The 14,982-nt window shown below is 43.9% G+C and overlaps 1 protein-coding gene across 3 annotated transcripts in view; it reads right to left on the bottom strand.

Moving 5' to 3' along the window:
* Window positions 1-14,982, bottom strand: part of epha4b (eph receptor A4b) — an 88,443-nt gene that overhangs the window by 29,114 nt on the left and 44,347 nt on the right. For all 3 annotated transcript variants that reach the window (XM_056391066.1, XM_056391067.1, XM_056391068.1), the window contains exons 7-10: window positions 11,837-12,172; window positions 10,593-10,705; window positions 8,625-8,787; window positions 6,454-6,562 (exon numbers count right to left, since the gene is read on the bottom strand). In XM_056391066.1, the coding sequence (XP_056247041.1) occupies window positions 6,454-6,562; window positions 8,625-8,787; window positions 10,593-10,705; window positions 11,837-12,172 (721 nt within the window). The remainder of the gene's footprint in view (window positions 1-6,453; window positions 6,563-8,624; window positions 8,788-10,592; window positions 10,706-11,836; window positions 12,173-14,982) is intronic.

Below are 14,982 nucleotides of genomic sequence, written 5' to 3'. Positions count from 1 at the left end.
TTCTGAGCTGGTGGTAGCGTCTAGTTTGTTTTATATGAGCGGCCACCTTTTATAGGATTAGAGGCTGGCTGCTGGCTGAAAAACCAAAGTAGAAATTGATATACTCTGAGACAAGGAAGACTCAGACAGGGTCATTCATACGCAAACACCTTTCCTTTCCTTTCCTTTCCTTTCCTTTCCTTTCCTCCTGGTCTCCTCTCTTCTTCTCTCCTTTCCTCTCCTCTCCTCTTTCATTTCCTGTCTCCCCACATTATTTTCCCCACTGCTAATCAGAATGACGAGAAAAATGAAATCAGTAAATCATTAGTCACCCCTCCGGCATGACACAATGAAATGACACATCTATCCTCGTCTCTCCATCACCCCCTCCTCCTCCACCTCATACATACACAGAGATTAACTCACACACACATACACATACACACACACGCCCTGCTGTGGGTATCTGCTCACACCATTACTCATGATAATGGTGATTCCATTTAATATCAAGCTATTAAATAAAAAATAATTACTGGGAATGAAATCAATGGATTAAATTCACTCTTATTATTTCACAGCAAAATTAAGCCTTGCTCTCCAACCTGAAAAACAAAATGCATTCACGGCTGGGGTGCTAATAAACTATGAAAGCTGATTGTGGATAATTAATTAAGAGTCAAAACACCATGAAAAAAAAAAACAAAAACAAACTGACAAAAATGTATGTATGATTTAACGGAGCGTTCAGTAACACAAGTGAGAGAGATTTCTTTTTCTGGCCCTCTCTCTCTACCTCTCTCTCCATCTTGGCCTGGTCTGGCACCAGCTCAGCACTTTCTGACCACAGTGTGAAAAGATTTACTCAGCTCGGGCTAATTATTAGGAAGGGGAAATGATTAGCTGAAGAGTTATGACTAATAAATCTGTCTATGTTTCATTAACACCCTGTTTGGAAACATTTCATTTAGCTGCCGCTCATTAAAGAGAGTGGTAATGGAGGGAAAGGAAAGGAAAAGGAAAAGAAAGGAGAGAAAAGAGGAGAGGGGATGGGAGGGGGGGGGCAGTGAGGTCTGGAGCTCGGCTGCGGTAATTGGTGTAATGTAGCAGAATTTTTAACAACCTGGTGAAAAGGTCAAACGTGTGAGGATGAAAAAAGGGAGAAAGAAGAAGCAGAGGAGCATGTCATCTGTATCATTAAGAGAAGTGTATCTTTATATTTGCGAACAGATCAGTGTGAAACTAATTCCCCTAATGATGTTACTACACCGACACAACTTGATTAGGTCATGATCATATTATGTGCGCTTGTGTGTGAAGCGTGTGCGTCGATCCGTTAATGTATTAAAATGCGCCATAAACTTTAAAACCAGGGCCAAAAAAAAACCACCAGTTTTGAATTTGTCTGATGTTTATAGGACATTTGATCAGTCTCACTGCAACATCTGCTCATTTGCATAAAGCCCGAGTGAAATAGTTTTGCACCTGCGGCAACTAGCTGCTGTTCCAGGCATTCTGCAGACAAAGCTGTATTTGGCTGCATTAACTGAAAAGCACCAGCATCCGAGCAACACATACAAATCCGTCTAATGACACTACACACATCATCAGCGTCGTCATCATCATCCATGTATGCACCCCCCCCCCCCCCCCCCCCCCACACACACACACACACACACACACACACACCCACACACCCCCACGCTGGCCTGTTTTGTTTCACATTGGTGTGGACTGAATCTATCGCCTGCCAAATGATTATTAGTGCTATTATCACAGAAACAGACCAACACCGCCCACAGGAGGGAGAAGGCATTGGCTGATATCTGCCTCCACCAAATTCACCATAAGCACCATTTGGCAAACGTGGTTCTATTATTTGCGCCTTTGTTCCTGATTTTCTTTCTATTTCCTGCGATTTTGTGCTTCAAAACCAAGCGTTGGATTCTTCAAAATCCCTTTTCACATCCGGTCTTTGCTGCTTTTAATTTCACTTTCTCACATCTTCTTTGAAATCCAAACAGGCAGGCGCACACACAACATTTTTGAGCTGTTTTACACTTAATTAGTGTTCTTCAGTATCTCACAAGTCTCTTTCACTCACTGCCTCTTAACTCTGCTCTCTGCTCTCTCAACAGCATGTTTTCATCAACGCGCCCCCCCCCTTCTTCTTTTTTTTTCTCCCTCATCACGCTTCCGCTCCTCTTTTCTGTCATTAAGTTTTTAAGAATAACCCTGGGCTGCACAGCAGATGCTGCCGAGGTAAAAAGGGCTTACGCGCACAAACATGCGCATCAACAGGACATGCTATTGTGTTAAGAAGGTAGAGCTGTTACCGCTCTCTATTAGTGAGACTGAGAAGTCTTTCTGCTCGAATCAGCCACGTTATGACATCTCACTTTCCTTTGTGCCTTTCTCTTTCGGCCTTTCACTCTTTATTATTCAAAACTCTGCTCAGAAAAGGTTGTTTTTCTCAAACTAGGCTTGTAGAATCTGTCTGTGGAAAGGGAACTCGCACTCTATTCTTTTCTCCTTTTTTTTTGTTTTTTTTTCTTTTTCCATCTTGGATAAAAACTCAACCACGCAGCAAGATGGTTATCAATGGGAATTCTTGTTTGATCTCACCTCTGTAGGAGAAGTAGTCAGAAAGCTGGCTCTAGGCAAAAATTGTACATCTTATTTTGCACTAAGTATCCAATTAATCACCGCTTATTATTTTAAGATTTTCAGACATTTTCTTTAACAGATTGCAGCCCCCCTTGAATCCCTGCTGAATATCTCCAGCTCTTACAACAGATGTGCTCCATAAAGGCAGACTTTGAGACGCATAGCAGATGATATATCTTTAAAAAAAAACGGGCATCACATAGATGGAACAACTTCATGCTGACTGCTCACCAAAACTCCCACATTAAAAACATGAACATGGGAGAACACACAAGAATCTGGCTTATAACCAAAGCCTGCAGCTATACAGAAAAGGAGATGGTTGCAAGGATGGAGAATCATTAGACTGCAGACAAAATAGAGGCGCGCACGCACACACACACACACACACACACACACCACACACACACACACACACACACATGCACACAGATGCTGGGAGGCAGAAGCTGTAACATGTTTAACAAGGAGTGAGAGAAAGTGAGGACCAAAGGGGAGAGCGCTTTTTGAGTGAAAGGCCATCTGCTGAATCAGTGGCAGTGCCAGTCGCTTGCTAACTTCCCATCGCTCGCACCTGCCAGCCTGCCAAAGCACCCTCAGGAGGACAAAAGCACCAACTTCACACACAAACACAACACGCTCGCACACATATATACTCGCGCAGCAATAATGGCACGCACACTGCAATAACTGATGTGATTTGTCAGCGCCGTGCTGTGTCTGAGGAGCTCTCAGCGTTTTTTCATGTTTTTCCCTCCTGCGGTAACAATAGCATAACAGCACTTTATTAAACGAGAACAGGACAGAACAGAATGGCCTGCAAATCAGCCTGTTTATGAGGCATAGCTGTTCAGTAGCCTGCCGGCAAAGGCTGCGGGAGGTGTGTATGCGCCTATGTGAGTATATGACAGTAAGACAGAGACTGGGAGGGCGCACTGTGTATTGTTATTTCATAGTTCAGCAATAAAACCCTTCTATCAGGCTGTTCAAACTATGGTCCGGCGTGTGGATTCAATAGATGAACTATGGGTAAAAACTCCAGCACTTCTATCCAGTCTAGTGATTATTGGGGAAATGGTTTAAACAGCTGGCATTTAGTGGGAAAAGGACCTTACAAATGTCTGGTGGGAAATCATTTCAACCATGGCTGACTCACGGTGTCTATTTCAATTCCAATTTAATCACTATCCACATTGAACAGGTCTCAGCAAATACATCAGATTCTCAATACATTACAGGGGGTTTTCATCCAAATGTAAATTTCGAGAGCGGAACAGGAAATGAAAGCCGGAGAGCCAGAAGATGGGGAATGTGAAGAGAAAAGCAGAGGCAGAGAGCGAGAGTGCCGTACAGAGTGAAATGAGAGCAGGGTGAGGGAGAGAAATGGACTGATTGACAGATAAGACGAAGTAGATGAAAAGGAGGAGGTGTGGACAACATAAGAAGAGACTAACCAATCCTTATTTTCAGACCGGTAACATGGCACTCCTATTTCACCTAACAGTGCAATCACCCGCCCGTCATTGCCCCTGCCCTTCCTCCTCCTCCTCCCTCTCTTTCAAACACACTTGTAATCTACCTTTTCATCTTTTGCTCCTTGCACCTCTCTCTTCTCCTTCCCGCTGGCTCTCCTCCTCCCTCCATCAATCTCCTTTTCTCTCTCAAGCCTCCTCCTCCTCCTCTTTCTCTCTATCTTTCTCACCATCTCAAAATGTAGCTCTCTAGTGGCGCAAACATACTTCAGATGTACCCCCCCCCAGCAGTCTGTCATTCCCACTGCCTTTTTAATATCTTCTCATTTTACCCTCCACTTGTGTCTCTCCTTTACTTCGCTTCTGTCCATCTTTCTCCCCCCCTGAGCTCTCTCTCTCTCTCCCTCCCTCCCCCCCTGCTCTCGTCTCTCCAGTGATGCAGCTTTGATCCTCGCTTCATCCCTCAGTTACAAACACAGTATACACACTCCACCTATTCACACATACACACACACACACACACACACAATTTCACAGATGTACAGATGTTGTTTAATAGAAAGCAGTAATCAGCACTACTTCCTCCCCGGTGTCCCCATCCTCTAAATGGAAGAAAGACAGATAGAAACAGAGGGAGGGAAAGAGAAAAGAGAAAGACCTGAAATTGATGGCAGTGCATCGACCCCTCACCTAGTTAACACCTACTCCGCCTGTGAAAGCTGATAAGTTGAGTGTGAGTGTGTTTGTGTCATCATGTGAGTTCATAACACACTATGTTTAACAGGTTGTTTAGCCTCTTACACATACCTCACAATTCCCCTCTGATTAGAAAAAACAAATACGTTGATGTGTTTCTGTTCACAAGCCGTGCGTGTGTGTGTGTGTGCGCGCGCGTGTGTGTGTGTGCGCGCGTGTGTGTGTGCGCGCGCGCACGTGCATGTGTGTGAGCGCGCGCCACACAGGACAGTCACCACTGATTACATCCCTCTTAGTCAATAGTGAATAGAGCACTCAGCCTGATAAGCAATCACCTCAATCAATACTAATGTTTTTAGTGTGTGTGCATTAGTGTGTGCTTGTGGATGTGTGTGTGTAGCTCCTAACATGTTGCTAATCTAGTCGGAGCTCATAGAGGATAAACATTTATTTACAGGCACGGTAAATCACAGATGCCTGTCGTCCCCTTTTTCTCCTCTCCTCTCTCTCTCTCGCCGTCATCCCTTTCTTCTCCTTCTGAAGAGCTCCCTCCTCACGCCGATCCTTTCATCTTCTCACCTCTTACCAATCAGCGTTCTTTTATTTTCCTTTCTCCCTCTCATCTCCCTTCGCCTCTTTGGCCTTCTTCGAGACAGTGCTCGAACGGCAGCCTAACCTTCAAAGAGCGTGATCATAGAGAGTCCATGCTCTTCCCATATAGAATAACATGCCCTTTAGTCAGGCTTTGGCAGCAGTATACAGTAAATGTCAAAGTTGGAGGCCCTGCTTTGGCACGCCCACACGTAATCCCCCAGAGAGAGGCAGAACGCTATGAAGAGAGGCCGAGTGGGAGATCTCCAGCTCATGTATGAATGTGTGTGTTAACCATTGTGTGTAAATGAATACACTTCTGCTTCACCCGTCAGGCCATGTACATATGATTATCGGCAGATTCACTTATGTGAGCTATTGTTTTTCCCAAGGGCGGAGTGAAGACCTTGAGGCAATGCTACCTCGGACTTTGCTTGGTGCGCTCGTAGGTCAGTCTGTTTCAACTTGAATCTTTGTTGTCGTTGACCTGATCGTGTGTTTGTGAGTCTTCAATACTTTCCACTTCCCCAGCCTGTCTGTATAACTCTCAGCTCCGAGCCCATTCCCTCCTACTGTAGACCTAAACCTGTACAAACAGACAGTAAATATGGATTTTGTTTTTTAAAGAATGCTAAGCAAATTCCTAAAACAGGTGGGCACTGTAGTTTTGAACAAACACTACTCAAACAGGTGTAGTAGTCAATTTGTCTGGGACTATTTTCATCTGTGGATTTGGTGTGTGAGGGAGCATTTTTTCGTATGGGCATGGGTAGGACATGAGACTGACTCATACTCATACTGCGATCATGTGAAGGTTGGCAGGATAACTGCTAATACCTTCTTCTGTGTTTCATGCGTCAAATACATAGTTCAAAAGCACTTTGATAGAGTTGGTTCTTTCAGATTTCCCCAGCACTTTCCGGCTGCCTGCCACTAAGTGACAGAAACCTCCGCTGCACTTTACTCCTGCCCTGCGCTCTCTGCCTGATCTCATGGTGCAGCTCGCTCGTGTACAGAGGACCTCAGAGTCTCTTGACTTTTCCCCTACCTGCCGCTGACAATGAAGCAAGTCACCAGGAAGATTAGGAGAACGATTCCCCCAGCGATAGACACAGCCAGGATGGTGGACTGGTTAGGGTCCCCGATCGCCAAAACATCTATACAGGAGACGGAGAGAACACAGTGGATTAGTAAAACAAGCGTAAACGAGGATGAAATGAAGCCGAGGATGTTTTCCGCCGGAGTAAAGTTAGGGATGAAAAGACTTAAGGAGGCTGGGAGTTCAAAAAAAAAAAGAAAAAAAAAAAGACAGCAAGAGAGATGGTGAATGCGGCGGGGGAAAGAGGGAGAGAGAATGAAATATGATAGCAATAGAAAAGGAGATAAAAGACAGAGGTTGAAGGAGAGGGAAAAAGAGAGAGCGGCAAACGGGTAAAAGAGAGAGAGGGAGGTGGGTGGAATAGTAAGTAAAGTCCTTGATGAAAAGCGCTCTCCCTCTCTGCATTGCCTATGAGGGTATGAGAGTGGACGTGAAAACCATTCCCATTCGGCTGCGCTGTCCAAATGGATATGTTAACATTGCACATAACAAGGCTACCGCCGAGAACTTTCTGCAAAGAGGCATCGATTTTTACGCCACACCTATCGAGCCATTACTCAAAACAAATACCCCATTTATCTGGCTTAGCTAAGCATGAGCGGATACGTGTGTCTGTGTGTGTATGTATACATGAATGCCCGTGTGTGTGTGTGTGTGTGTGTGTGTTTGTGTGTGTGTGTGTGTTGGAGGCAAATTAATGCCTCTAGGCAGGCACAGATAAGCATTGATCCCCTATTACATTTACTGGCACACACATACACAGCCTTCTTTAACAATCAATAGAATTGATCTGATTAGATAACCTTGATATGATTGCTATGGGGTCAGCTGAATCTGGCAGATTTTACAGGACTGAACTTGACCGTGAACCTCCCGTGTGACTGGGGTCTACATATATCAGTGATACCCAACCTGAGTTCCACACAGTAAGTTGCAGGTCACAGTCACATGCCAGATATTTGCTGCAGGACAGGAATAGAAACCCAGCTTTGAATTCCTTTTATTGATTATTAAAGGATTAGTAGGCTAATGTGTGCCTGTTGTACGCCACATACACAATCTTTAGTGCAGAGCTATACATTAACTGATTTATCCCCCTCTGCTCTGCCCGTCTGGGGATCAATGCTCACTTTGAGGAGCACATTACGAGGCCTCTAAAGCAGAAAATCCCAGAGCACATAATGAAGAGATAATGAAAGTGGATGACAGCAAACAAAGGAGAAAAGGACGAGTGACAGAGAACTTGAAAACATCATAGCACAGACACAACATGGTTTGCCCAGAGCTGTGTATCCCCACTGGCCTGGATCAAACCCCAGCATAGATTTCTCTTTGGTGTCTCCTTTTCCTCTTTCATTTCTAAATTTAAGTGGCCAGTCTCCTTTCAGCAAGAAAAAAAAAAAGAAAAAAAAGAAGACGACAAATGCTGCTCTGCACAGATCACTGCTGTTACAGTATAGTTTCAGGAGGGCAGAATAAAACCTGTCTTCAAATATGAGTCATCCAGGTAGTAAGCTGTCCAGGCAAATTAATTCACCAAATGCCAACAAAATAGCAGAGGATGCCAGGTGTTTTGTATTCATCGCTGTTATCATGATTTATGACTGCTGTAAACTTCTCCTGCCCTTTAGATTTTGCTCCTATGGTCGGAGCTCACAATCCGGTAATCCAAGTTTTTCCTTTGTTGCGAAATTGGGTTGTCTCCTATCACCTGCTATGTATTCCAGGATGCTTTTCAGCGTTCAGATACGTAGACAGCCTGTGAGGCTGCCAAGGTTTCTTTGTCTGACAACGGAATTGAAAAAGCCGTTTGAATGAAAAGTGAGCTATTTTTTAACCATCCAGTGGATTGATCTAAACTGCAGGAGAGCAAATCAGGCTCTTATTGCACTTGATATCAAATTGTGGTACTCTTTGCTCTGCTGTTAATGTTTGTGTTTCTTGTTCACCTGCACCATTCGCCACGAATATGGATTTCTTGTGTTAACACTATAGACTTGTTTGTAACTCTTTTCAGTGCAGCCACTGCCTGTTATTCCAGTCTTCAGCTGACAACCACAGGGAAAAACAGGAAACTGTAATTATTTACAAAAACAAACATTTATTAATAATCTCTTTACCTTCATGGCTGGTTTCCAGTTCGATCTCGCCACCATAGCTCCCATAGCCGCCGTCGGTTCGAGCCCTGACCCTGAACACGTAGGTGGTCCCTGGTTTCAGCCCATCCACGGTCATCATGTTGGAGCGAGTCTTCAAAACTGTGTAGTTCTGCTCCCGCTGGTTCTGAAGTGGAGGGAGGGGTGAGAGGAGGCGAGAATTAAATACTAAGTTCAGTCGATAATATTAAATGTCAGAGAAGTAAAACGAGAAGTAAAACGATAAGAAAAGGGCCGAGAATATAGATACACTCTGAAGGGTTATATAAAGAGGAATTGACTGTGATATCGAGAGACAGGGACAAAAAAAAGTCTGAAAATAATAGAAACCTCAAATTGTTGAATTTAAATGTCTCCAGGGGCCAAATACACCTCGCTAAGTTTTCATTTGTTCATCACTGGACCATTTGGTCGCATTTATACATGAGCATCTGTCAAGTCCCAAATCTTATCCTCTCTACACTTGGGGGCAATATGCAGTTACTCAAGTCCTGCTACGCTTCATCCCTTGACTACCTTGTAGATGTGTGTGTGTGTGTGTGTGTGTGTGTGTGTGTGTGTGTGTTTATGTGCGTATGTGCGTGTGTGTGCGCGCACTTACAAATGTGTGTGTAGAAGGATGAATAAAGAATAAGTGTGTCTGTCAGTAAACTGATTCCCTGCAGAGAGGCTGATACTCTACCTAATGGAAGACACTCTACAACATGGAATAACACTATTTTACTGCTAATGCCTGCTAACACACACACACACACACACACACACACACACACACACACTCAGGCTTAATTTCATCACCTTGGCCGTGTTTTACGAGGTTTGTTCGACAGATGTGTGGTTAATTGGCTTGGTGTGAGCAGTAGGGGAGACATGAGGGAGAAAGCAATGGAGACGGGGAGAGACAGAGAGGTTGAAGGAAGGAGAGAGTGATGTTTGTGATGAACGAGTCATTAAAGACATGCCCTGAGGCTAAACCCATAATCCTACGAGCCTCCATGACATGTAGATGAAGAGAACAAGAGGAGCAAAGCACATTAAACACATTGCGCTAAAATGTTTGGAAGGGCTAGCCTGGCTCTGTCCAAGAGAAACAAAATATATCTGCTTCACCTCTAAAGCTCACTGATTAACACGTAATTGCAGTTTGTTGATCCAGGCAAAAACCAAATTGTAAGAATGACAAATTGCCATGAAGTTGTCCACCGAGATTGATGTAGAGATGCAAGACTGTGATGATTAAGCTGAACTGTAGGCTACAGCACAAGTTAATATAAAAGTTAATATGCAAGAATCCAACGTGGGATGCCAGTTTTGCAAAGAGAGCTTGAGATGATTATTTTTTAAAACACATAAACCTAGAGAGCCGTCATTTCATGCAGCCTTCCTATTGGTTGGTTGGTTGCTAGATGTAGGTCATAGCAGTAGTCACATTGTGAGATAGGTCACTCTTAATTTCTCACCCTCAGAATTTTGTCAAGACTGTGACAACAGCCATCTTTGGCACAGTGTGATTTAGGATCACTGTTTTACCCAAAGATATCTCCCAATCTGTTGTTTGGGACAGCCTAAAGTCATACACGCCTCCGCTTCATATTCACCGCACAGAAGCGACAGTGATGTCAATCTTCTCATCTAAATCTTGATGAAGAGCAAATAAGTTTATTTCTCAAAATGTCAAACTATTCCTTTAAAATTGTGGGACTCGCAAAAGACACATTTGTACACTTAACATAATCCAAACTGATGGCATCTTTTCCAGTTTCCTCTCTGGTAATTACCCACGTCCTAGTGGAGTGCCTCTTTGAGTGTGTGTGTGTGTGTGTGTGTGTGTGTGTGTGTGTGTGTGTGTGTGTGTGTGTGTGTGTGTGTGTGTGTGTGTGTGTGTGTGTATGTGTATGTGTGTATGTGTATGTGTATGTGTATCTCTCTCACCTTCTCATAGTAGATGACCTCATACTCCACTATCGCCCCGTTGGGTCTCTCCGGACCCTGCCAGGCCAAAGTCACGCTGTCCTTGCTCCGCCTCTCCTTCAACACTACGCTCACTGTAGGAAAACAAAGAACGAGAGGTGAAAGTGTGAGAAACAAAGAGAGAGTCCAACGAGATGTCAAATAAAAGCATGAAAAGAGTCAGTGAGAGAGAGAGAGAGAGAGAGAGAGAGAGCGAGCGAGCGAGAGTTCAGATTGATACCTTCTGTGTTATAATGAGACGACCCATATTTAAAATGTGTGTCATGTAATTTCGCTAATGAGCGCGTTTACAAGGTGTTTTATAACGTGTGATTACATTGGTCTACGATGTGCGTATGTGTGACATGTGTGACTTGTGTGTGTATGGTGTGTGTGTGATCCGCTCGTGTTATTTACGTGCAAACCCAAAATCCTGCGACCTCCATCCTTCCTCCCCACATTGGGGCACGTGCTTGTGTGGGTTGAAAGTGTGTATTTGCATGTGCTTGTGTATGTACAAATATGTGTGTGTGTGTCTGACACGCGGTAGTGGAGAGTAGCATGTGTGACGTGCGGATCTTAATGAGGTTAACAACCTCCTACATCCCTTTCACCTATTCCCCCCCTCTTGTTATTACACACACACACACACACACACACATCCGTAGCGTGAGGCCTATTAGTCATCACCACCCTGTCATATGCGCTTCCCTTGCATGCAATTTCCCACAGTCCCACACTGTGAAAGATGCACATATGATTATATATGCGCAGGGAGAGGTGCAGAGGTGTCATTTTGTGGCATCAGAGTGATGGAGCACAGCAGTGATTTTACAGTTGTCATGTAAAAGCCTGATACTATCAGTGAGGACACCGCAATCAGGAGACAATTTTGAAAAATACACGCTTTGCTTTTCTGCAAATTCCTAGTTCAGGCTGACGAGTATGTTCCTCCCCAGAGGATTTTTTTCTTTCTTATCAGCCTTTAAAGGCGGATATCACTGAAATCCTGCAGAATCCTATCCTCTCAAGTTTTTCCTGCAATCTAAATCTGAAAATACCCCGCCACACATAGAGATTATACCATGAAAGAACCGAACCATCTGTGTCAACAAATTCATTTTTTTCCACATTATGACTTGATACTTAAATTCATAGATTTTGGTGCTTTTTATTTTTTTTTTTAAAGGAGTGACATTACCTGCGGTAAGTGAGTATGTTCTCACCTGTCTGTGACGTGGTGACATTGATGACCACCGTTCCTCTAGGTGTTGGGCTTAAGTCTGACACTCCATTCTGGCTCTCAATAGTGAAGCTGTAGTTGGAGTCCGGCTGCAGGTCAGTGACCAACACGGTAGCCGAGGACAGACCAAACTGCCGGGGGACAAAATGGACGCTGCTACCACATGGTGTGCACTTCCTGCCATCGCCGGAGCACTTCCTGCAGTGGAGGCTGTAGGTGATGTCTCCTCGGCCACCCGTTTCTCTGGGTGGCGACCACTCCAAGGTCACGCAGGTCTCATTCACTGTGGAGATGGGGTTCTCTGGGGCAGATGGAGGACCTGAGGTGAGAAACAGGAATAGATTTATAGATTTATTTCTCTCCACTTGAAAAAAGTATTTTTTTCTCACTTGAAATAGAAAAAAAGGCATTTGGTGTATTCTTGAGGCCTAATAAACATATTTAAAAGAATACTCCACCTATTTAATTCACTGTTGTAACATTGTCAGACTCACAATAGACAGAAAGATGAAAAAAATTATCAAAATTGATGCAACAGAACCAGAGATGTGTTCTTTTTTATTGGACACAGTGCCATTCGACTGCTGACAGTTTGGTCAGAGATTCAGGTGTGTTTTGCTCGTAGCAGCTAATGTAGCCTTGAGCTGGTAACCTCAAACAGAGATGAGGAGCGGGCTACAGAGGTCTGCTTATTTCTTTTTAACTCCACAGCACCAGATATTCTTCAGACCAAACCAACGCCCTCTCAAGTGATTACTGCAGGCAATCTTTCAGATTTTGTGCAGCTCCCTCCGGAGCCAGAAAAGGCTCTTTTTCACTCTTAAAGTGCGACTCCACAGCACTACTAGTGGTCAAAACTACACATGGCACCTTTAATGTCGTAAAAAACGAGACAGGCACTCATTTGAAGAGTGATTTTACTATATATGGCTCACTGTACCAACTAAAACCATGCTATCCCAGCATGCATCTGGTGAGAAGTATGATACGGCCCAAACAAGTCAGTGTGTCTATTGCACCACTTCTTATTCCATCACTCTCGACTGATGGAGGTTTTTTTTTTGTTTTTTTTCCCCAAATGCACATTCTCTAGAATTCTCTAAACGTGCATTGTCTCCATGTTCATCACCAAATTTATAGAAGTTTCTATTAAGAACAGAATTCACATTGATTAAATTAAAAATGAATTAAACTGACTCCAGCCAGAGGGCGGACACTTCGTGCTCGATTAATGATTGGTTTTGGAAAGGACAGTGATTAAAAGAGCTCGGCTGATTGTAAATGTGACGGTATGACAATATATTACACTTGTGAAGTTTGAATCCATCTTTAAAGAGATTTCACATGATGTTAAATAGTAGACTGCTGGCTGCAGGGAGGTTTTTTCTTTTACCATGTGAAGTTAACTGATACTCTTTGGGGCTGCACTGCAGACAATAAATAGTAACTGGACAATGATCTATAGAAAGTGCCCAAAGTCATTTTCTCATGAGTCAGGTACATTTTATGATTTAGAGCGGTTAATAATGCTCTGAACTTCAGCTGGAATGATTAGTGTGTCACAGTCCAAAAAGTGTCAGTAATCATCTTCCAGGAAGCTGAGACAGAGCGACACTCAAATGCTCTTTATTATACATTTAGATGAGGCGTGTTAATTTTACATACATTCATAAAAATGTATAGAATTATTAACTTCGGACTGAAGAAGCATTTTGTCTCTGAATAAACCCGAGAGGTTCAACTCCACTTTGTTTCTTTTATACGGAAACTTGATCATCAGCCCTCGCCCTCGTCGATGTGAATGCCTGTATGTGATATTTTTATTGTGCGTACTCACAATGAAAGATGCCAGACAAAAGGAAATATGACACATCATATTCAGTAGCGTGTGTGTGTGTGTGTGTGTGTGTGTGTGTGTGTGTGTGTGTGTGTGTGTGTGTATACATAATTCAAAGAGGTATCACCCTCCCAGCCCTCTGCATTGGCAAACGTGCTGTGTCACCACAGAGCTCCCGTTCAGATGTACGAGCCGGATGTGTTTCATTTTCCACACAGTGCTGTAGTTTTACTAAACAGCTTGTTCAACTACTTGTATAATAATCAAGTAATAATTAATTATGTCTACATCTGGGCCTTTTCTGTGCTTTTTCATCGGCCGCTCAGTAAATATTGCCAGAATGGACACTTTGAGCGAACCACAAACATGCATTTGCCATGTCATTATTCACTGATTATTGTTGCTCACAGCACGGTATGACGCAGGTATCTCAACCGTATGGAAATTTGGCAGTAGATGCCCATTCAGCCTGACATCTCATCAGGCCCTGGCTGAGCAGTGAGCCCCAGGGGTCCCGCCGGCAGAGCCTGGGACTTTTCTGATTAGCCCTCCCAGTGGCGAGCCTCTCTGAAGTGCGGGAGTGATGGGGGATAGCTGGGCGTGGGCATCAGGGGATGGAGGCCATGCTGGGGATAATTGAGGCTGTCCGTCATAGATCTGCTGAAAGGGTGTGCTGACTTATCACGGTAATTCTGCCTTTTTCTCTTCTCCATCCCCCCGCTTCCCTAGGCCACACTTAACTGTCCGTCATCATCGTTTCTACTGATCGGCCTTTTATGACAGTTAGATTATATGCCTCTGATAGTCCACTAATTCCCCTGCTGTTCTATTCTTTGCCTGTGTCTTAAGTGTCATTCTCCATATCTCTCCATGACTAATTCTTTCACCTTTTCTCCTTATTTTCTCATTTTCTCCCCTCGATCCTCCTTAGTGCTCTTCACCAGACTGGAGAGCATGTGTGTGCGTGTGTGCCCATACATATTTGAACAAACCGTTACTCATTTCCAGCTGATAACACCTGTCACATCTCACCTGCTACAACGATTAATGAGTGTAATCTACCATAACCTGATAATGGGTTTGGGTATGTGTGAGAGTGTGAGTGTGTGAGTGTGTTCTTCCATATTTTTCTAGTTCAGTCTCCCTCTCCCGCCATGTCACTGTTCTTTCCCACCCCCACATCCCTCCGCCTACCTCAATCCATTTCCTCTCTGCCCCTGTCTTTCGCTCAGTCTTCCCTTCCTAATCCTTTCTACTCTCCTCCGCCTCTGTTCATGAGGACGTGGTCCGAT

The sequence above is a fragment of the Seriola aureovittata genome, chromosome 12 (genome assembly GCF_021018895.1).
Source record: "Seriola aureovittata isolate HTS-2021-v1 ecotype China chromosome 12, ASM2101889v1, whole genome shotgun sequence".
In the NCBI taxonomy this organism is placed as follows: Eukaryota; Metazoa; Chordata; class Actinopteri; order Carangiformes; family Carangidae; genus Seriola; species Seriola aureovittata.
The sequence above is the reverse complement of the archived record's forward strand: the minus strand, read 5'-3'. Positions and strand labels throughout refer to the sequence as shown.